Source organism: Apodemus sylvaticus, chromosome 2, assembly GCF_947179515.1.
Source record: "Apodemus sylvaticus chromosome 2, mApoSyl1.1, whole genome shotgun sequence".
NCBI lineage: Eukaryota > Metazoa > Chordata > Mammalia > Rodentia > Muridae > Apodemus > Apodemus sylvaticus.
Genome location: NC_067473.1, coordinates 97,744,203 through 97,768,511, shown reverse-complemented (window position 1 = coordinate 97,768,511; position 24,309 = coordinate 97,744,203). Strand labels below are relative to the sequence as shown.

The 24,309-nt window shown below is 41.5% G+C and overlaps 1 pseudogene and 1 gene segment (V, D, J or C); both read left to right on the top strand.

Moving 5' to 3' along the window:
* The window catches only part of LOC127677144 (immunoglobulin kappa variable 4-1-like), a 75,926-nt gene extending 53,089 nt beyond the window's left edge, over nucleotides 1-22,837 (top strand). Inside the window, 1 exon segment of the V gene segment in view lies at nucleotides 22,601-22,837. Within this exon segment, the coding sequence occupies nucleotides 22,601-22,836 (236 nt within the window).
* LOC127677149 (serine/threonine-protein kinase pim-3-like) lies at nucleotides 14,318-15,415 on the top strand (annotated as a pseudogene).
* Nucleotides 22,838-24,309: the final 1,472 nt, after the last annotated feature.

The window sequence follows — 24,309 nt, the reverse complement described above, 5'->3', positions numbered from 1 at the left end:
TTAAGAGTCAGGTATTTCCTATGGATCTCTTGGAAACAATAAATACTAAATAAACAATAAATACCACAATTAAAGTGTGGATATCGTTTTTACATATACTAATCAATTATTCTTTCTTTTTTTTTCTCTGACCCTTTAAAAAATTATTCAATATTTTCTTTATTTAAATTCCAAATGTTATCCTCTTTTCTGATTTCCCCTCTTATCCCATCTCCCCTCACCCTGTCTCTATGAGGGTGTTCCTTCCACCCACCAACTCGTGCTTCACCATCCTGGCATTATCCTCCACTGGGGCATTGAGCCTTCACAGCACCAAGGGTCTCTTCTTCCCTTGATGTCCAACAAGGCTGTCCTCTGCTACATATATGGCTGGAGCCATGGGTCGCTCCATGTGTACTGTATTATTTGTGGCTTAGTTCTGGTAGCTATGAGCATCTGGTTGGTTGATATTATTGTTCCTCCTATGAGGTTACAAACCCCTTCAACTCTTTCATTCCTTTCTCTAACTCATCTATTGGTGACCCAGTGCTCAGTCCAATGGTTGGCTTAGAGCATCCACCTCTGTATTTGTCAGGCACTGGCAGAGCATCTTAGGAGAGAGCAGTATCAGGCTCTTGTCAGCATGTATTTCTTGGCATCAACAATAGTGTCTGGGTTTGGGAACTGTATATGGGATGGATACCCAGGTGGAACAGTCTCTGGATTGCCTTTCTTTCAGTATCTGCTTCATGCTTTGTTTCTGTATATTTTCACATGGGTATTTAATTCTCCATTCTACGAAGGACTGAAATATGCACTCATTGGTTTTCCTTATACATATGGTCTGTGAATTATATCTTGGGTATTCCAAGCTTTCATGTGTTTACTTTTGTGATTGGGTTGCCTTACTCAGGATGATAGTTTTTAGTTTGCCAAAGAATTTCATGAATTCATTATTTTTAATAGCTGTGTAGCACTACATTTTGTAAATGTACCACATTTTCTGTATCCATTTTTCTGTTGAAGGGCATCTGGGTTCTTTCCAGCTTCTGGCTATTATAAATAAGGATGCTATGAATATAATGGAACATGTGTCCTTGTTATATGCTGGAATATCTTTTGGTGTTTTATATATTTTCTGACTGTGGACACTGAGATATTAGGTACTCTCCAACCTGAATATGACCCAATGGGTCAACTCTTCTGTTTTCAGAGTATCTCATTGGCTCAGTATAGGATTTTGGACTAGTGTAAAGGGGTGACTGCTTTGATCACAATGATCTCTGTTCCCTCCTTATGTCTCCCATTATCTGAACTCCTGAGGACATTTATAAATTTGGCTTGAATGCTACTAAGTAGTTTAACAAAGTGCAAGCCATAACCTTTCATTATTTTATAAACTCCAACAATTTCTCTTTTTGCTAATCATCACAATATGAAATACACTGTTGCTTGAAAACTTTGATATTGTTGATACTTCAATTTGTTCATATATTTCTCATATTCTTTACAGAAGAGCATCTATAGAGCAATTATTTTTGTATTAAAGTATTTAAAATTTGTTTATTTTTCTGTTTTTTTGAGATTGGGAGAGAGAGAGAAAGAGAGAGAGTGATAGAGAAAGAGAGAGAGAGAGAGAGAGAGAGAGAGAGAGAGAGAGAGAGAGAGAGAGAGAGAGAGAGAGAGAGAAGGAAGAGAGAGTTAAAGACGGTTAAAGAATACACACTTGGGACAGACTATGCATATCTTTCTGGGTCTGGGTCACCTGACTCAGAAAGATATTCTCTATTTCCATACATTTCCCTTCAAATTTCATGTTATCATTGTTTTCAATAGCTGAGCAGTATTCTAAGTTGTAGATGTAAGACATTCTCTTTATCCATTCTTCAGCTGAGGTACATCTAGATTATTTCCAGTTTCTGGCTATTAAAGCTGCTATGAACATAGATGAGTATGTGTCCTTATGGTATGGTAGAGCATCTTTTGGGTATATGCTCAGGAGTGGTATCGGTGGGTCCTGGGGTAGAGCTATTCTCCATTTTCTAAGAAACTACCAAATTGATTTGCAAAGTAGTTTTACAAGTTTGCATTCCCACCAGCAATGGAGAAGTGTTCCCTTTTCTCCATATCTCACTAGCCTGTGCTGTTTGTTGTTGCTTAAGTTTTTGATCTTAACCTTTCTGGCAGGTGTAAGATAAAATATCACAGTCAATTTGCTTTTAATTTTCCCAGTGACTAAAGATGATGAACATTTTAAGTGCTTCTCTGCCATTTGAGATTCATCTGTTGAGAGTTGTCTGTATCCCATTTCCAATTGGGTTATTTGATTTGTTGATATCTGTTGTCTTGGTAATGTGCCAGACTGGGTTGGTGTAAGTGAGGGACTGGCCAGAGAGAAAGGATGGAGACTGTGATCGGGATGTAAAAAAATGTAAAGTGAAAATATACATATACTATAAAGAGGATGGGTTGGTGGCTCTGTAGAATTTTGTAGGAGTTGGGGAAAAGAAGAATGTGATTCAAATATTTAATAAAAATTTTATAAACAAATAAGGTGAATATTGAATGGAGCAGTCATACAATTCCTTATTATGTGCTTAAACTGCTCTGTGAATGGTTTTTCCAACCCCAACAACCACTGAGACAAGAGCATGGTTTCCTCTGTGACCTTTATTGAGCTGCTTTGCATTTTGTATCATTAGGTAAAGACCCAGGATGGTCAAAACATCTTCAAAGCCATGTGTATGTGACCTAAAATGTAGCCTCTGGTCCTGTTTTGAACGAAAGGGTCAGATGCTCTCCTGCTATGTGTGTTGCTTCTCTGGGTGTGTTTCTGTTCAGATGGAAGGGTGTCCTGGGACTTGGAAATCCAGGGACCATTCAGCTGTGAGGAAAGAACGTGTTCCAGTGAAAGGGTATTGTGAGACATGGGAAATCAGAAACCTTACAGCTCTGATGTCGAACAGTGTCCCAATGGAACGGAATCCTATGATATGGGAGTTCAGGAACCAAATAGCTCTGAGAGAAAGCCTCTTCAACAGAGTTATTGAAGCTATCTGGGGAGGGTTTTCTTAGCAGAGCTGAAGAGCTCAGGAGCTCCAGCCATGCTCCTTTGTTCTCTTTCTCTTCTTTGCTTCATTTCTTCTTGACTTTTTCTGAAGAGCCACATCAGTAGAAAATCTCATGAAAGAGACTTATTGAAGGGTCCAGGGTAGGAAGGGATGAATCCAGTGATGGTTGCCCTCTGCTCCTTGAAGTGGCAACAGTGAATTGGATAAATGGCAGAGCTTTTAAGGACTTCTCAGGGGGCAGAACTTCTCATGGCAGAGTTTTCCAAATTGAGGTTTTGTGGAATTTTAATTAATGAGCTTGTGGACTTCAAGGATTGGTAGCTTTTCCTGCTCAGGGATTGGTGGCACTTTTTCACCTCCCTTTTCCTGCACTGGGCCCATGGGTTAGGCTGCTGCTAGTTTTTGATGAGATACCATCTCTGTGGGGGCTGCTGGCATGGAGAAGGCTGAAGAGAATGTATTGCCACGGTGGATAGCTCCTGCGGTGGTGTTTCACCAAGGCTGTAGGCTAAGGCAGGAAAGAGGTATTGCCATTGTGGACAGTTTTTCAGGAATGCAGTAGGCTGAGGTAGGAAAGGACTTCCATCATGGAAAGCTTTTGAGGGGTAGATCCTGCTGAGGCAGGTAAGGCAAGACTTACACACAGGCTACAGGCTGAGGAGATGTCTTGGTGCTGCCATTCTAATAGCTCCTATGGGAGGAATCTCACCACTGGGTCCTGAAGGAGGGGCTGAAACGAAAAAAAAAATATAGTGGTATATAAAGAAGAAGGCAACATCTACACACAATATTATTCTCACACCTCTACTCCTGTACTTCAGCAATGAAAATCACCCTTACAAGTGAGTATGAACACATATGGACACATCACACACAAAAACACAGAAATCAGACAAAAGCATTCAAGGTATTAATTATATTACCTCTCTTCATCAAGTCTTTAGTCTTATTCCTTTTTAGAAAACATTATCATTGGCTGTGGACAATTTTGAGGGAGCAAGTTGTGTTTGAAATACATTACATTCTTTACCCAATACATTTATATTGTTCCCCTAACACATTCCTAAAAGATTAGAGAATAAGCATTCAATAGATTAGGCTTTCAGTCTCCTTTAAAATGCACATGGTACTCTAGTAAATTTTCTGTAGACTCCAACTCCTCATGTGTAAAACATTAGTAGGGCCCTTAGAGCAGGAGTACACACTCTGCAGAGCTGATTTGCATACGGAATCATTTTATGACATCTGAGGCACTATTAAAGACAGCTGCTGAGAGCCTAAGGGTCCTCCATTTTTCCAGCTCTCAGAGATGGTGACAGACACATTCCTGCTATGGGTGTTGCTGTTCAGTGTTCCAGTTGAGGGTGCAGAGAAATTTTGGTAGCAACCTCTGTGTTCATCATGACTTTCAATGCCTTTGGGCTCTTGATCATTATGAGTAGGACATTTGTAATTAGTTTTAAGTTTCCCCATTCCCTTTGATTTTCTGGTTTCTCTGAATTATGTTCACTATTATTTTTAAAAGTTACAAATCGGAAGGTCCTCTCTTCAGAAGGTTTTTATGCATATGTAACAGTGGCATGCATGTTTATTACTCCAGGTTCTGCTGAGGCATTGTATTCACCTAGTCTCCAACTTTGACTTTCCTATCACCTAGGATTCACTATTTTCTGATGTTAATACTGAAGCTAGGTTGTGATTACAAAAAGGTATCTATCATGACTGACCTCCAAAAGACCCAACAAAAAGCTGAAAGACTCAGATACAGATATTTGCACCCAACACAAATAGACAAAAGCTGCTGACCCATGTGGTTGAATTAGGGAAAAGCTACAAGAAGCTGAGGAGGTGTGTGACCCTATAGGAGGGCCAGCATTCTCAACTAACTTGGACCCCTGATTTATCTCAGACACTGAGCCACAAACCAGGCAGCATACATCAGCTGATACGAGTCACCCAAAATATATACAGCAGAGGACTGCTGGGTTTGGACTCAGAAAATATGCAACTAACTCATATGCAAGAAACTGAAGGCCCCAGGGAGTGGGGAGGTTTGATAGGGTGGGTGTTGGGGGATTGGAACATCCTCCTGGAGACTGGCAAAAGAGGTATGGGATGGGGAACAGTATGAGGGTAAACCTGGAGAGGGATAAAATCTGGACTTTAAACAAAACAAAACAAAACAAGAAGTGATTAAATAAATAAAAAGTTTTGAATTTAAAAAGATGATAAATAGAAATTTTATAATTTTAATATGATATACAAATACATTTATTGTTAGGTGTGAATGCACATGTGTCTTTCTCTCCATCTCTGTCTCTGTCTCTCTGTCTCTGCCTCCCCTTCCTCCCTCTCCCCCTCCCCCTCCCCTTCCCTCCCTTTCACTCTCTGTCTTTCTCTCTTTCTCTCTCTCTCTCTCTCTCTCTCTCTCTCTCTCTCTCTCTCTCTCTCTCTCTCTCTCTCTCTCTCTCTCTCTCTCTCTCCTCTCTGTGTGTAGGTCAAATGACAGCCTGCAGAAGTTTGTTCTTTCTTTTCCCTAGGTGGTGTCCAGTAATTAAACTCAGGTCATTACGTTTAATGTAACCTTTACATTTCCTAGTAAAGGGTTAGTAAAATTCCCAGCCAGAGGTATTATTTTTTTCCTTGACAGTTTTATTTCATTTTAAAATGTTTCTAAATATCTGTGGAGGGGTGTAGGTATATGCAAGAGTGGGGTCTCAAAGCTGTCAGAAGATGGCATCAGATTTTTATAGCACTGGAGTTACAGGAGTTTTTGATCTAGTTGAAGTATGTGTTGGGAACAAAACAAGGGTAGCATCAGGATGCAGGATTTTTCTTTTAGTATCCACTGTAGGGTTGGATGGTGGAAAGATATATTTTTTTAAAATTTGGTTTTATCATGAGATATCTTGTTTTTTCCATGTATGGTGGTTAAAAGTTTTGGTGTGCATAGTAACTTGGGCTGTCATTTGTGTTCTATTAGGGTCTAGACTACATCTGTTCAGGATCCTCTGGCTTTTAAAGTCTCTGTTGAGAAGACTGGTGTAACTCTGACAGGTCTTCCTTTATGTTACTTGGTCTTTTTCCCTTAAAGCTTTTAATATTTGTTCTTTATTCTGTGCATTTAGTGTTTTGATTATTATGTGATAGAATTTTCTTCTTTACTTGGTGTTCTGTAGGCTCATACATTATGATATGTCTCTTTAGCTTATGGACAGCTTCTTCTATGATTTTGCTAAAGATATTTTCTGGCTCATGGATCTGTGAATCTTCACTCTATCCTATTTCAATTATTCTTAGCTTTGATCTTTTCATGGAGTCCCAAGTTTCCTGGATATTTTGAGTTAGGAGCTTTTTAGGACTTGTATTTTCTTTGACTGTTTTGAAAATATCTTCTATGGTATTTTCTATGCCTGGGATTCTCTCTTCTATCTCTTGTATTCTGTTGGTAAAAGCAAAACATCCTGAGTTTTCTAAGAAAAAGGATGGAACTATAAATTATCATTGTGAGTGAGGTAACTCTGACCCAAAAAGGCATGCGTGGTATGTACTCACTAATTTGTGAGTATTAGTGAATAAAAGTACAGAATACCCAAGATATAGTGCACAGAACTCAAAAACATCAGCAAGCTGAAAAGCCAAAATGAGGGCTGCTCAATTGCACTTGGGAGGGAGAAGAAAGAAATTACATGGTGGAAGGGAGGAAGGGAGGGAACTTAGTAGGAACGGTGGCAGTGGGGAAGAGTGGAACATGATCTGGTATTGGGTGTGGGAAAAGAACTGAAGCTCTGATGGCCAGTAGAAACAGACAACCTCAGGAGGTAGGAGGTGGGGTGACTGTCCAGAATGTACCAGAGACCAGGAAGGTGAAATATTCAGAACTCAGATGGATGGACCTTAGATGAAATGCCCTACAGTGGGGAGAGGAAGCTTATAGAGCCCACCTATAGCAGAAAGACAGGGCATCAGGAGAAGGACATAATTGGTCCTGTCTGAACAAACTGCAGAGATGGAAATTGAGAGGAGCCTGATGAAAAAGAGGTCCAAAAAAGCCCAAAGTAGGATCCAGTTCATGGGGAGACCCCAGTGCCTGACACTGTTACTGAGGCTATGGAGAACTCACAAAAAATCACCAATTGTGACTGCCCCCCCCCAAAGATCCAACAAAAATCTGAGTCAGATGCAGATATTTGTACCCAACCAATGGACAGAAGCTTCTGACACCTGGGTTGAATTAGTGAAAGCTGGAAGAAACTGAGGAGGAGGGTGACACTGCAGGAAGAACCAGCAATATCAACAAACCTGGATCCCCAAGATCTCTTAGACATTGAACAAGAAACCAGGCAGCATACACCAGGCGAGCGATATGATGATGGCAACACGAATACAGCAGAAGAATGCTAGGTCTGCTTTCAGTCAGAAAAGATTAACCTTACACTTAAAAGACTGGAGGCCCCACAGAGTTTAGAGGTCTGGTGGGGTGGGGAGGACGTATGGGATAGGGAACAATCAGAGGGCAGACAGGGAGGGGAATAAAATCTAGGGTAATTAAAAAGAAGGTTAAATAAAAATTTAAAAAGTATAGAAATCAACAGAAAACTAAGCAAACAAAATCAAACAAATAAAATCTTTCAACTATCATCTGGAACCCCTGTCTTCCCTATGTTTTCTATCTCCAGGATTCCTTCCATTGATGATTTCTTTTACTGTTTCTTTTTTTTTTAACTTTTTAAAAATGTATCTATTATTATATGCGAGTACACTGTAGCTGTCTTCAGAAGCACCAGAAGAGGATGTCAAATCTCTTTATGGATGGCTGTGAGCCACCATTTGGGTACTGGAATTTGAACTAAAGACTTTTGGATGAGTAGAAGATCTCTCTTTTTTTTATTCGATATATTTTTTATTTACATTTCAAATGATATCCCCTTTTCTAACCCCACACTCCCCGAAAGTCCCGTAAGCCCTCTTCTCTCCCCCTGTTCTCCCACCCAGCCCTTCCCACTTCCCCATTCTGGTTTTGCCGAATACTGCTTCACTGAGTATTTCCAGAACAAGGGGCCACTCCTCCTTTCTTCTTGTACCTCATTTGATGTGTGGATTATGTTTTGGGTATTCCAGGTTTCTAGGTTAATATTCACTTATTAGTGAGTGCATACCATGAATCACCTTCGGAGTCTGGGTTAACTCACTTAGTATGATGTTCTCTAGCTCCATCCATTTGCCTAAGAATTTCATGAATTCATTGTTTCTAATGGCTGAATAGTACTCCATTGTGTAGATATACCACATTTTTTTCATCCACTCTTCTGTTGAGGGATACCTGGGTTCTTTCCAGCGTCTGGCAATTATAAATAGGGCTGTTATGAACACAGTAGAGCATGTATTCTTATTACATGGTGGGGAATCCTCTGGGTATATGCTCAGGAGTGGCATAGCAGGATTTTCTGGAAGTGAGGTACCCAGGTTTCGGAGGAACCACCAGACTGATTTCCAGAGTGGTTGTACCAATTTGCAACCCTACCAGCAGTGGAGGAGTGTTGCTCTTTCTCCACACCCTCTCCAACACCTGCTGTCTCCTGAATTTTTAATCTTAGCCATTCTGACTGGTGTAAGGTGAAATCTCAGGGTTGTTTTGATTTGCATTTCCCTAATGACTAATGAAGTTGAGCATTTTTTAAGATGCTTCTCCGCCATCCGAAGTTCTTCAGGTGAGAATTCTTTGTTTAACTCTGTACCCCATTTTTAATAGGGTTGTTTGGTTTTCTGGAGTCTAACTTCTTGAGTTCTTTATATATATATTGGATATTAGCCCTCTATCTGATGTAGGATTGGTGAAGATCTTTTCCCAATTTGTTGGTTGCCGATTTGTCCTCTTGATGGTGTCCTTTGCCTTACAGAAACTTTGTAATTTTATGAGGTCTCATTTGTCAATTCTTGCTCTTAGAGCTTACGCTATTGGTGTTCTGTTCAGAAACTTTCTCCCTGTACCGATGTCCTCAAGGGTCTTCCCCGGTTTCTTTTCTATTAGCTTCAGAGTGTCTGGCTTTATGTGGAGGTCCTTGATCCATTTGGAATTGAGCTTAGTACAAGGAGACAAGGATGGATCAATTCGCATTCTTCTGCATGCTGACCTCCAGTTGAACCAGCACCATTTGGTGAAAAGGCTATCTTTTTTCCATTGGATGTTTTCAGCCTCTTTGTCGAGGATCAAGTGGCCATAGGTGTGTGGGTTCATTTCTGGATCTTCAATCCTGTTCCATTGATCCTCCTGCCTGTTACTGTACCAATACCATGCAGTTTTTAAAACTATTGCTCTGTAGTATTGCTTGAGGTCAGGGATACTGATTCCCCCAGACTTTCTTTTGTTGCTGAGAATAGTTTTAGCTATCCTGGGTTTTTTGTTGTTCCAGATAAATTTGAGAATTGCTCTTTCTAACTCTGTGAAGATTTGAGTTGGGATTTTGATGGGTATTGCATTGAATCTGTATATTGCTTTTGGCAAAATGGCCATTTTAACTATATTGATTCTACCAATCCATGAGCATGGGAGGTTTTCCCATTTTTTGAGGTCTTCTTCCATTTCCTTCTTTAGAGTCTTGAAGTTCTTGTCATACAGATCTTTCACCTGTTTGGTAAGGGTCACCCCAAGATACTTTATACTGTTTGTGGTTATTGTGAAGGGGGTCATTTCCCTAATTTCTTTCTCAGCCTGCTTATCCTTTGAGTATAGGAAGGCCACTGATTTGCTTGAGTTGCTTTTATAACCTGCCACTTTGCTGAAGTTGTTTATCAGCTGTAGGAGCTCTCTAGTGGAGTTTTTGGGTCACTTAGGTAGACTATCATGTCGTCTGCAAATAATGATAGTTTGACTTCTTCCTTTCCAGTTTGTATCCCTTTGACCTCCTTATGTTGTCGAATTGTCCAAGCTACAATATTGAAAAGATAAGGAGATAGGGGACAGCCTTGTCTGGTCCCTGATTCAGTGGGATTGCTTCAAGTTTCTCTCCATTTAGTTTGATGCTGGCTACCGGTTTGCTCTATATTGCTTTTACTATGTTTAGGTATGGGCCTTGAATTCCTATACTCTCCAAGACTTTAAGCATGAAAGGATGCTGAATTTTGTCAAATGCTTTTTCAGCATCCAATGAAATGACCATGTGGTTTTTTTCTTTGAGTTTGTTTATGTAGTGGATTGCAGTGATGGATTTCCGTATATTGAACCAACCCTGCATTCCTGGGATAAAGCCTACTTGATCATGGTGGATGATCATTTTGATGTGTTCTTGGATTCGGTTGGCAATAATTTTATTGAGTATTTTTGCATCGATGTTCATAAGGGAAATTGGTCTGAAGTTCTCTTTCTTTGTTGGATCTTTGTGTGTCTTTGGTATCAGCGTAATTGTGGCTTCGTAGAAGGAATTGGGTAGTGTTCCTTCTGTTTCTATTTTGTGGAATAGTTTGAAGAGTATTGGTGTTAAGTCTTCTTTGAAGGTCTGAGAGAATTCTGCCCTGAAACCATCTGGTCCTGTGCTTTTTTTTGTTGGAAGACTTTCTATGACTCCTTCTCTTTCTTTAGGCATTATGGGACTGTTTAGATGATCTAGTTGGTCCTGATTTAATTTTGATATTTGGTATCTGTCAAGGAAATTGCCCATTTCCTCTAGATTCTCCAGTTGTGTTGAGTACAGTCTCTTGTAGTAGGATCTGATGATTTTTTGGATTTCCTCAGATTCTGTTGTTATATCTCCCTTTTCATTTCTAAGTTTGTTAATCTGAATACTTTCTCTGTGCCCTTTGGTCAGTCTGGCTAAGGGTTTATCTATCTTGTTGATTTTCTCAAAGAACTAGCTCCTGGTTTTGTTGATTTTTTGTATGGTTCTCTTTGTTGCTACTTGATTGATTTCGGCGCTGAGTTTGATGATTTCCTGCCTTCTACTCCTCCTGGGTGAAATAGCTTCTTTTTGTTCCAGGGCTTTCAGGTGTGTCATTAAGCTGGTAATGTATGCTCTCTCCATTTTCATTTTGGAGGCACTCAGAGCTATGAATTTTCCTCTTAGCACTGCTTTCATTGTGTCCCATAGATTTGGGTATGTTGTGTTTTCATTTTCATTGTTTTCTAGAAAGTCTTTAATTTCTTTCTTTATTTCTTCCTTGACCAAGGTATCATTGAGTAGAATATTGTTCAGTTTCCAGGCATATGTGGGTTTTCTGTTGTTTTTGTTGCTATTGAAGACCACTTTTACTCCATAGTGATCTGATAGGAGGCATGGGATTAGTTCGATCTTCTTATATTTGTTGAGGTCTGTCTTGTGACCAATTATATGGTCGATTTTGGAGAAGGTACCATGAGGTGCTGAGAAAAAAGTATATTCTTTTGTTTTAGGATAGAATGTTTTATATATATATCTGTTAAATCTAATTGGTTCAAAGCTTCAATTAGTTTCATTGTGTCCCTGTTTAGTTTCTGTTTTCCTGATCGGTCCATTGAGGAAAGTGCAGAGTTGAAGTCTCCCACAATTATTGTGTTAGGTGCAATGTGTGCTTTGAGTTTTAATAAAGTTTCTTTTACGAAAGAGGGTGCCCTTGCATTTGGAGCATAGATGTTCAGGATTGAGAGTTCTTCTTGTTGTATTTTTCCTTTGACCAGCAAGAAGTGTCCCTCAGAGTCTCTTTTGATGTCTTTGGCTTGAAAGTCAATTTTATCTGATATTAAAATGGCTACTCCAGCTTCTTTCCTGAGACCATTTGCTTGTAAAATTGTCTTCCAGCCCTTTACTCTAAGGTAGTGTTTGTCTTTGACACTGAGGTGTGTTTCCTGTAAGCAGCAAAATGTAGGGTCCTGTTTATGTATCCAGTCAGTTAGTCTGTGTCTTTTTATTGGGGCATTAAGTCCATTGATGTTAAGAGATATTAAGGAATAGTGATTGTTACTTCCTATCATTTTTGACGTTATTTTTTAAATTTGATTGCTTAACTTCTTTTGGGTTTGATGAAAGGTTACTATCTTGCTTTTTCCAGGGTGAAGTTTCCCTCCTTGTATTGGTGTTTTCCTCCTATTATCCTTTGTAGGGCTGGGTTTGTGGATAGATATTGGGTAAACTTGGGTTTTTCATGAAATATCTTAGTTTCTCCATCTACGGTGATTGAGAGTTTTGCTGGATATAGTAGTTTTGGTTGACATTTGTGTTCTCTTAGAGTCTGCATGAGATCTCCCCAGGACCTTCTATCCTTCATAGTCTCAGGTGAAAAGTCTGCTGTGATTCTGATAGGTCTTCCTTTATATGTTACTTGGCCTTTTTCTCTTACTGCCTTTAATATTCTTCCTTTGTTTAGAACATTTGGTGTTTTGATTATTATGTGACGGGAAGTATTTCTGTTTTGGTCCAGTCTGGAGTTCTGTAGGCTTCTTGTATATTCATGGGCATCTCTCTCTTTAGGTTAGGGAAGTTTTCTTCCTTAATTTTATTGAAGATATTTGCTGGCCCTTTAAGTTGTAAATCTTCATTCTCATCTATGCCTATAATCCTTAGGTTTGGTCTTCTCATTGTGTCCTGGATTTCCTGGATATTTTGGGTTACAAGCTTTTTGCATTTTGCATTTTCTTTAACTGTTGAGTCTATGGTTTCTATGGAATCTTCAGCATCTGGGATTCTTTCTTCTATCTCTTCTATTCTGTTGTTGATATTTGCCTCTCTGTCCCCTGATTTCTTCCCAAGGCTTTCTATCTCCAAAGTTTTCTCCCTTTGAGTTTTCTTAGTTGTTTCTACTTCTGATTTTAGATTCTGGATGGTTTTGCTTAGCTCCTTCACTTGCTTGTTTCTGCTTTCCTGTAATTCTTTAAGAGTTTTTTGTGTTTCCTCTTTCATGACCTCAGCCTGTTGACCAAAGTTCTCCTGAATTTCTTTAAGTGTTTTTTGCGTTTCCTCATTGTTGGCTTTTGTATTCTCCTGGATTTCTTTCAGTGATTTTTGTGTTTCCCTTGCAAGGGCTTCTAACTTTTGATCCATTTTCTCCTAAATTTCTTTAAGTATGCCCTTCATGTGTTCCTGTACCAGCATCATGACCAGTGATTTTAAATCCAAATCTTGTTTTACTGGTGTGATGTGGTATCCAGGACATGTTGGTAGAGGAGAATTGGGTTCAGATGTTGCCATATTGCCTTGATTTCTGTTAGTGACGTTCCTGTGTTTGCCTTTTGCCACCTAGTTCTCACTGGTGTTAGTTGGACTTGTCAGTGCTGGACTCACCAGTACAAGCCGCCCCTTCCCAGTTGGCCTCTGGTGCACAGCTTACCTCCTGCACTGCCTGTAGACAGGGTGCTGCTGACCAGGCTGTTCAGATCCCGAAGCAGGCACCTGAAGGCTCCCGCTGGGGCCCGCTGGATTCACTGGAGCACACTGACTTCTCCCCGCTGGCTGCCAGGAAGCCCCTCTAGCCTCTTGCAGGACCTGGAGATGTGGTGCAGCTGCCCAGGCTGATCTCAGTCTGTCCGATCTCTGGAGCCCAAAACCAAGATGGAGGTGAGCTTCTCCTGGCTGTTGGGAGGCCGAGTTCTGAAGTGGCTTCCGGGCAGCGAAAGGTGCCGCAAAAACCGCAGCTGCTTGCAGCCCGGCTGGTCAACGAAGGTCAGTGGTCGTGGGCGTAGGGCCCAACTGGACCCTGTGTCACCTTGGTTCCACTGCTGATGGCCCTTCAGCTCGACCAGCCACTGCTGCACTTGCCTTTTTGTTGTTTGTCCTGCATTTAATTATGAATGCTTCATAAGTACTCATTACTTCTGGAATATGACTATAACATGTAAGAAATAGCCCCCTCCTTTCCCTAGCACCCACTGTTACTCAGATTTACTAGGAAGGTTAAGAACCCATACACCCCTTCCCCTTGCTTGATGATATGGTGAGAAGTCAAATTTTGTGCAAGTAACTGCAGTGGCAGTTTACTCATAGGGTTAATGGTCATGTTTTATCCAGAAGACACTATTTCACAGCAATCCCATAAATACTTGTATCTTATGTTCTTTCTGTCTCTTCTTTCATGATTATTTCAGATTTGTTCACATGGGGGTATGGAAATATTTCTTTTAAGGATGAGCATTCCACAGTCACATATTTTCTATACTTTGATCAGTTCTGTGCTCTGGCTTACGAGTATATACTGAAAAGTAGTTTCTAGGATGAATGTTAAGGATAGCACCATTCAGTGTAAATCACTCTGACAGCTGCTGAACTTCTGACGTGCCACCTGGCAGCTGTGCTGTGGCTGCCCTGCTAAGTTCTTGGCCTCGGGGCCGTGGGATCCAGTGTGTGGTCTGTGGTCAGGAAGACGGCCCTCCTGAGTTTGTGCCTGTTTTGTCAAAGGCAGCAGTGCAGGCGAGGCCACCTGCAATGCTGCTGGCCATGTTCGGCTCTGTGGCTTTCTTCTGTGGGCCTGGCGATATGGATCACTTCCCAGTGAAGATCTTAGAGCCAGCCAAGGAAGACAAGGAGAGCTTCCAGAATGTGTAACAGGTAGGTGCTGGGCAGGGCAGCAGCAGCTTGGACATGGTCTACAATGGTAGCCACATTACTGACTGAATCACTGTGGCTGTGCAGCACGTGGAGAAGAAGCAGGTGACTTATTGGGGCAGTCTTGGTGGAGTAGCCTTGGCCATGGAGGTAGTGCTGCTGCACATATTGGGCAAGGTGGGCTGTGAGCGCAGCATCATCCTGCTGGACTGGTTCAAGCAGTCAGAAGATTTCTTGCTGGCTCTGGAGTGACCAGATCCTTCACAGGACCTCTTCAACTTCATCTCATCTCTGACCCAAGAGTCCTGGATGAAGCACTGGTGCTTTGCTTCTTCATGCAAATGCTTCGTGCTGTGTGGTAGTACCATGCACTGCAACATCAAAGACAAGAACCTCCTGGTAGAGCTGAGCTCAGGTGAGTTGAAGCTCATCAACTTTGGCTTGGGGATGTGCTCAAGGACATGGTCTACACTGACATTGATGGCACTCGTGTGTACAGACCCCCCCAATCCCCTGAGTGAATCTGATATTACCTATATCACTGGCAGTGTGCCACTGTGTGGTCTCTGAGTGTACTGTTCTCCAACATGGTGTGTGGGGATATTCCTTTTGAGCAGGATGAGGAGATCTTGCATGGCAGGCACTTTTTTGGGAGGAGGGTCTCCACAGAGTGCCAGACAGCTTATTGAGTGGTGTCTCTCTCTGCTGCTTTCAGAGAGGCCCTTACTGGACCAAATTGCTGCCCACCCCTGGATGCTAGGGATAGAGGGGAGCATTCCAGATAACTGTGACCTTTGGCTTTGTGCCCAGGATACTGATGATGGAGGCAGTACCATTTCTGACAGTGAGAGCTTATGAAGAGGAGGAGGAAAGGCCTGGAATCCATACTGGGGGCCTGGACTCAGCCTAGCCAGCCCTCTCCCAGAATGAACATTTTCTGCTGGGATGTCTCCTGCAAAAGCAGTAACCTCTGAACCTTGGTGGATTTGCTTTCTTCACTGGGCCTGTTTACTTTTCTTTGAGTGTCTTTTTGAAAGCTGCTCCACAGAGCCTGGGTTTTCTTGAGATCTGTCCAAATACAGCTGCAGGCTAAGCAAGGTCCTGCCTGCTGTGGGTGGATATATAAACCAGAGACCCCTACCCTGCTGCTCCATCTTGGAGGCAGCCTTTTTAACCAAGTGAGTTTGACATGGAGCACACACCTTGTGGTACCGAACTCCAACCCTGCAGTCTCCTTGTGGCTCTCCTGTGCGTGTCTGCATATGCAATGCAATGCTGGTCCACTGCTGCTTGTCATTCCCCCAACCCCTCCACAAGGCACAGCTTGTATCTTAAGCCTGCCATGGTCCCTTATTTATATTGTGATCACTTTGAAGGGCACCCCTGCCCTGCTGGGTCTATTTACTGCTTAATTTAATTGCTGAAGATTCTTCCTCCAAGCAACTACCTTCTCCAGGAACCTGGCTTGTTCAGGAAAGTCAAGGGTGGCTGTTCAGGCCATAGACCCCATGCTTGTGGGACGAATAATTTGTACAATGGCTAATTTACGGGGAGTGGAAGACCCTGTTGTGCTGGGCACTCTGCACTGGAGAGGGGTTTAAATTATTGACATCCTCTACCAACTGAGTCATTTCTCATCTTCTTTCTACTACCTTGCTATGTTTTGTGTGTGTGTGTGTGAGAGAGAGAGAGAGAGTACTAATTACACATTCTTGTAGAGAAGAAATTTTTGTTTCTTGAAGATGGGAATATTAAGAAGAGGAAATAATTTTGATAGCTTTATATAAATGTTAACATGTATGCTTGTCAGTGGAACTCTAAGCAATGAAAGACATAAGTGTGTGTGTGTGTGTGTGTGTGTGTGTGTGTGTGTGTGTGTGTGTGTGTGTGTGTGATGGTCCCAGCCAGGAGTTTTTAGATCCGAGGAGGAACTTTAGGATCCCAGGAAAAGGCACAGGTTCGGCGAGATGACAGACTGAACAATCACAGGTGGTTTGAATCTGAATGTATTATTCTGGGTATCCCCTGGTCCAGTCAAGTTAACATCTCAAATTAAGCATCACATTCATCTGTCAAAGCTTCAGTTTTCTCAGGCAGTACAGGGTGTTTGCCCATCATCTGGTTAGTCAATTGGCACATGTGGTTAAACTGCTTCTTCATCATGGCCCCGCTGTTATGCTAGTCCGAAAGCTGGGGAAGGATGGCTCCCACACCCAGCCTACCTCCTGGGCAAAGATGATGACATTGCAAAGTCTGGTGAGCATCCTGGCCCAGGCCCAGCCTCCCAAGAGCACCTCTGCCTAGTCTGTCCACCACATTCTTTTCTGTACCATGCCCAGGGCACCTAGCGATCAGCTCCAATTGCAGCCCTTAGCCCCAGCTGGGTGAATGAATCAGTGAGTCTCCATGAGTAATAAGAATAAACTGCATCCTGAATCACACCTGGATAAGCTAAGAATATTGTTTTAATCAAAGACTCCCTAGATGGGGTCTGCAAAACAAAAGCAGTTCTTCACAAGCTTCCATTGAGCCAGCTCTGAGCTCTGCACCAACTCAAATATAAATTCTTTCTATTTTGTCCAACATCTACCTGTTTGGCAAGGGCATTGTATAAGGTTCTTCAGATTTAAATATCTTCTAGTCTGGGTCTATTGTTTCAAATCCACCTGTCCTGAAAGGGTGACTATGACGGCCAAAATACAAAAGGAACCTGTAATTTCAGGGTTCCAGAAAAATTATACTGCCTGCTATTAATGCTTTTCATACCATAGTGTCAGAGCTGTACTTCATTTATATCCTATTGGGAGGTAAATGTAATTAAGTAAACGACTGGAGCAAAGCGTTGCAGAATTTTCTGGCTAGTGACTTACTACAAGATGGATTATTTTACATCTTAATTTGCTCGGTTTTTCTTAGTCGTGGGTACCAGGAAGGAGGAGAGTTTAGAAGTAAAGTAAATTGCCAAGTGAGATGTTCGGCTTCTGAATAGGGTGATCCAGAGAGACCCAGGAGACATTTCTCACCTCAATCTGTTAAATTTTGTTTTACAGATTTCACTGGGGCCACTGTAGCATGTGTGTGTGGGAGGTGGGGCAGAGAAGTAATTATTAAAATCACAATATGTGTCAAGTTAAGAAGAGTAATGGTATTGGAGTAATATCTGAGTACCAGGGCTAGAAATATGGTAGCCAAAAACCAGTGGTTTTTTTTCAGTATTTTTATTGGACATTTTATTTATTTACATTTCAAATGATATCCCCTTTCCTTATTCTCCTCAGAAACCTCCATCCCATTCCCCCTCCTCCTGCTTCTATCAAGTCATGCCCTTACTCATCCACCCATTCCTGCCTCTCTGCCCTGGGGGTTCCAGCCTTCCCAGGACTAAGAACCCCATCTCCCATTGATGCCCAGTAAGACCACGCTCAGGTACATATGCAGAAGTAGCCTTGTGTCCCTCCATGTGTACTCCTTGTTTGGTAATTGAAACCCTGGGAGTTCTGGTTGGTTGATATTGTTTTTTTTTTCCTATGGGGTTGTAATCTCCTTTAGCTCTTTCAGTCCTTTCTCTAACTCCTCCATTGGGGACCATGTGATCAGTTTAATTGTTGTCCGTGAGAATCTGCACCTGAATATGTCAGGCACTGGAAGAGGCTCCATGGAGACAGCTATGTCAGGCTCCCATCAGCATGCAGTTCTTGACATCCACAATAGTGTCTGCAATTGGTGACTGTATAACAACAACAAAAAAAAAATATGATAGCAAAAACTATTCTCAACAATAAAAAACTTCTGGGGGCTTCACCATCCCTGAACTCAAGCTGTACTAGTGAGGAAGACTGCATGTTATTGGCACAGAGGCAGGCAGGAAGATAAGTGAAATAGAAGTGAAGACCCAGAAATGAACCCACACCCCCATAGTCACTTGATCTTTCACAAAGGAGCTACAACCATCCAGTGGAAAAAAGACAGGATTTTCAACAAATGGTGCTCATTCAACTGGTTGTCAGCATATAAAGGAATGGAAATAAATCCACTCTTATCTCCTTGTACAAAGCTCAAGTCCAAGTGGTTCAAGAACCTCCACATAAAACCAGATGCACTGAAACTACAAGAAGAGAAAGTGGGGAAGAGCCTCGATTATATGGGCACTGGGGAAATTTTCCTGAACAGTACCCCATTGGCTTATGCTCTAAGATCAAGAGTTGACAATAGGACCCCATACAATTGCAAGGCTTCTGTAAGGCAAAGGCCACTCTCAATAGGACAAAAGAGCAACCACCAGATTGGGAAAAGATATTTACGTATCCTATATCTGATAGAGGGTTAATATCCAGTGTATACAAATAACTCAAGAAGTTAGACTCCAGAGAACCAAGTAACTCTATTAAAAATTGGGAAGCCAAACTAAACACGGAATTTTTAACTGAGAAAGTTCAAATGGCAGAGAAGCACCTAAGGAAATGCTTAACATCATTAGACATCAGGAATGCAAATCAAAATGACCCTGAGTTTCGATCTCAAAAAAACCAGAATGGTTAAGATAAAAACTCAGGTGACATTAAATGCTGGTGAGGATGTGGAGAAAGAGGAATACTCCCTATTGCTGGTGGAATTGCCAATTGATACAACCACTCTGGAAATCAGTCTGGCAGTTCCACAGAATACTGGACACAACAGTACTACCTGATGACCCAGCTATACCACTGCTTCGTAGATACACAGAAGATACTTCAACATGCAATAAGGACACATGTCCCACTATGTTCATAGATCCATAATTATAATAGCCAGAAGCTGGAAAGGATACAGATGCCCTTCAACAGAGGAACAGATAGAGAAAATGTGGTACATTTACACAATGGAATACAGCTCAGCTATGAAAAACAATGACATCATGAAATTCTTAGGTAAATGGATGGAACTAAAACATATTATGCTGAGTTATTTAACTCATCAGCAAAGAACATACATGGCATGAACTCACTGATAAGTGGATATTAGGCATAAAAAGTGCAATACCATGATACAACCAATAGACCACATGAAGCTCAAGAGGAAGGAAAAAATAGAGGTTGGGAGCGACTTGGGAGGAACAGAAGAGTGAGAGGGGATAAAGGGGCAGATTCAGGTATGGGAAGAGTTGGAGGCGATGTATAGAGGGTTACGAAATTGAACAGAAATGTGTAGCATTGAGGGATGGGGATCTGGAATTAGCAATCAGAAAGTTTCAGATGCCAGGAAAGCAAGAGGCTCTCAGAACTCCAAGGGGATGACTTTAGCTGAAATACCCCACAAAAGGGCAGGCAAGCCTGAACAGACCATATCTAGATGTTACGTATGGCCTGCTGGTTGGAGGATGGGACCACCCACCCATCTCCAACATTTTATCCCAGAATTGCTCCTGTCTAAAGGAAGTACAGGGACAAAGTGTAGAGCAGTGACTGAAGGAAAGCCCATCCAGGGACTGTCTCACCTGGGGATCCATCCCAAATGCAAACACCAAACCCAGACACTATTGCAGAAGCCAAGAAGTGCTGGCTGGGAAGAGCCTTTTATAGTTGCCTCCTGAGAGGCTCTGCCAGATCCTGACCAATACACATGCAGATGTTCACAAACAGCCACTGGTGTGAGTACAAGGACACCAATGGAGGAGCTATGCTAAGGACTGAAAGAGATGTGGGGGCCTTATCTGTCATTAATGGGAGGGGAGGCCCTTGTTCCTGTGAAGACTTGATGTCCTAGTGTAGAGGATTGCTAGGGCAATGAGGTACAAGTGGGTAGGTGGGTTAGGGAGCACTGTCATAGAAGCAGGATAAGGGTGGATGAGATGTGTGTTTGCACAGGGGAAAGTGGATAAGGGGGAAATAATTGAAATGTAAATAAATAAAATATCCAATTTAAAAGAGAAAGTGTTCATTTGGACTTTCAAATGGTCAGACTGTATGAAATCAGAAAGAAGGCAGCAGGTAGAAGACTTGGTAGCAGTAGCAGAAGCTTAGGACTCACAACTCAAATTCTATGCAAGTAAGTGTGTAGGTGTGTGGTGTGTGTGTTTGTGTATATATATATATATATATATATATATATATATATATATATATATGTTTATATGTATACTGCGTGTGTGCTTATCTGCACACACTTGGGATGGGCTATGCAGACTGATGCATTACAGAGAGAGAGGGCACAGCCTTCTGCCATCCACCTCTCCTCTCTGCTTTTCTGAGTTAGACTTACTGCTGTGACACCACAGCTTGTGCAGAAGTGTGTGCCTTCTTTAAGGGATACTTGCAAACATTCCCTGATGCCCAATTTTTAAAGATACTTTATTTTCAAAATGTGTCACAACATAAGCTTGTGTCCCACTCTGCCATTGTACAAGCTACAAATGCTTGCTCACCAGCTGAGGGCATACATTAGTATCATGTTTGAAAAGTGAAAGTAAATCCGTATAGAACAAATATTCAAAGTTTTCACAGGTGCACAGTAATTGTGACCCATATCTCATAGCCTTCCATACTGTATTGGTACCAACACTACACTTACAAAGACATTCCAAACTAGCAGTAATTAAGTTAAATGCCCCCTAAATGCCTTAATTCAAGCTAAACTTTCAGGCAAGAGCTTCAAGAATGGCATCCACCTGCTAGCACTAGCAGAAGCACAAGCTGCAGGGAGACTGGGCATTCCCTCTTCTGGGCGCAAGACATGGGTCGAGTGCCAACATCCTGCTCCTCCAATTCCTGAAGGAAGCCATGGCTCTGGAGTTCATGCTTCATGAGTTGCCACATTGGCCATGATGTTTGGCCTTTCAAACCCATTGAAAGTAGAAGCAGCAGCAACAGATTATGCACCCATGTTCTCAAAGAGCATCTAACCAACCACATGCGTTTCAGGCTGGTTTCAGCACTCAGCAATCCTATCAACTATATCAGATGTTGGTGCCTAGCTGGCTGAACCCATTGAGATGCTACTCAACCTCTAAGAGGGCCTAACTGTGAGTGATCAGCTGCCTCTTTGAGCCCACTTCAGGCACATACCCAAGGTGTCTGAGCTTTTTGCTGAGGGCAGAATGTGGGGGTGGCTGCAGAGACTGACCTCCACATTTCTATGACCTCCCCAATTCCTTCTCTTCTACATCCTCTTCTGTTTTCTTTCCTCTCCCCTCCTCTTCCCCTTTCACCTCTTTTTTCCTTTCTTTTTTTTCATTTCCCTTTTTTTTGTTTTGTTGTTGTTGTACAGGATTTGTGGTTTCCTCAGGATTCAATCAAAGGAAGTTTTACTATTATTTCTGTAATGCTCATACGTTGATTTTTAATGAAATGAAGCCTGTCATGAGAGCATCTACACACATGTGATTTCAGAATTTTAAATTGGTCCTTGAGCTTCTATGCTGACTTACTTCCCAGTGATTACAGCTTGTCTTTTATAGTACTTTTGGCTGTTGATTTGACCTTGATGTTCTCACACAGCTGTGTCTTGGCAATTTCCTTTTTTTATCTGATGACTACTTTGCATAGACTCCCTAGAGGCCAGTCCAGCTGCCCATGGTTTATAAACCAGGCCTTTGCAGTGAGATCTGAAATGCCTCAGAGCAGTATGGGAATCAAGCTGGAATCACAGACTCAGGTCTTCATGTTTGTGTTGCTCTGTTTGTCTGGTGAGACATTTAAGTATTATAAAATGTTAAAAATAATTCATTTGTAGAGAAATAGCTATTTCTAATAGGAAGCTAATAGTATGCAGACCATATCATTAGAAAAGATAGTTTGGATGCTGAAATTTATATCACAAAATCTTTGTGTCTATAAGTGTATACTCATTATCTATTTCTGATTGCATGTGTTGATGGAGACATTGTGATGACACAGTCTCAAAAATACATGTCCACATCAGTAGGAGACTGGGTCATCATGAACTGCAAGGCCAGTCAGAATGTGTATAGGTACGTAGCCTGGTACCAACAGACACCAGGTCATTCTCCTAAACAGCTTATCTCAGGGGCATCCAACCAGTTTACTGGGATTCCTGATTCTTTTACAGGCAGTGGATCTGGGACAGATTTCACTCTCACCATCAGCAGTGTGCAGGCTGAAGACCTGGCAGTTTATTACTGTCAGCAATACTACAGCTCTCCTCCCATAGTACTTCAGCCTCCTACACAAATGTCCTCTGAGATACTAACCATCTTCCTGCACCACACATCCCCAGACCTACACACCTCCCCTTCTGCCTGTAGTTTCTATGCCGAACTGTTGACAAGATTGGCAGAAGATTAATGAACAGGTATTTTGACATGGAAGGTCCTTAGGGCAAAATCGATGTAAAAACATTTGTATCTTTTTAAAAATTTCTTATGCTTATATTCTGTGTATGGAACATGACAAATTTATTGTTCTATATTCTGGTTTGAAAAGTTCAAGTTTGTGTTTCCATGAGCTAAATCAAGGGTTTGTCAGTCTCTATTCCCACTGAAAGTTACAGAAGAGAACTTTGATTTTGTTTAGCTCAGTTCTTAGAGGTCTTCCTCACTTCTGGACTCCTGGCAATTTGCCTCAAGTTCTCCTTTTGATTAACTGTATTTATTTGCATATTGTAGTGGTTATTCCTGGTTGTCAACATTACTGTAGCTGGGATGAACTACAATCAAGTGTTGGAAAGCTCACCTAGGATCCTAATCTGGAGGCTTAGAGATACTAGTTTCTGGCCTAGATCTTGGCATGGAGATCTTGAAGCATAGTGGATATGAATTCCAGAAGATTAAGACAAGGAGATGCCTAAGTTCAAGGTCATCTAGGATTAGAGGATTTATGGCATATGCCTTTAATCTGGGCCACACCCTCTTCTGGAGACCTACAGTATTTAATCTGAGCCACAACCTCTGCTGGATAACTATATAAGGACGTTGGAAGAAGACTCTTTCACTCTTTTTTGCCTGATTGCTTTGTGGCACTGAACAACTGCTAGATCCTTGGACGTCCATCCACAGATGCTGCTGACCATTATTGGGGAGTTGGACTACAGGTTGTAATACATAGAAAGATTCCCTAACTATATAGAGACTGCCCATATGCTCTGTGACTCTAGAGAACCATGACTAATACACATATGTAAAGTTGAGTTTCATAAAGCAAATATATAAAACTATTTCATGTATTTTGACAGTCTTCATTATCTTCATTGTTTCTTCTTTCTGTCACCATCTTTTCCTCTAATTAACATACATCCAATACCTAATATAACACCTATTTCTATGTGACATAAACACTGCTCACTCACATTTGCATGTGCCCTACGACACACAGGGTTTTATGAATCTATAAAAATATAGGATACAAAATCAGGGAAAGCCTGATGTTTGACTTGTTTAACAACATATCTGATCTATGCCTCCTATTCCTAGGCCCCATCTGCATCTGCTGTCTTCTTCTTTTTTTTTTATTCGATATATTTTTTATTTACATTTCAAATGATTTCCCATTTCCTAGCCCCCCCACTCCCCGAAAGTCCCATAAGCCCCCTTCTCTCTCCCTGTCCTCCCACCCAGCCCTTCCCACTTCCCCGTTCTGGTTTTGCTGAATACTGCTTCATTGAGTCTTTCCAGAACAAGGGGCCACGCTTCCTTTCTTCTTGTACCTCATTTGATGTGTAGATTATGTTTTGGGTATTCCAGGTTTCTAGGTTAATATCCACTTATTAGTGAGTGCATACCATGATTCACCTTTTGAGTCTTGGTTACCTCACTTAGTATG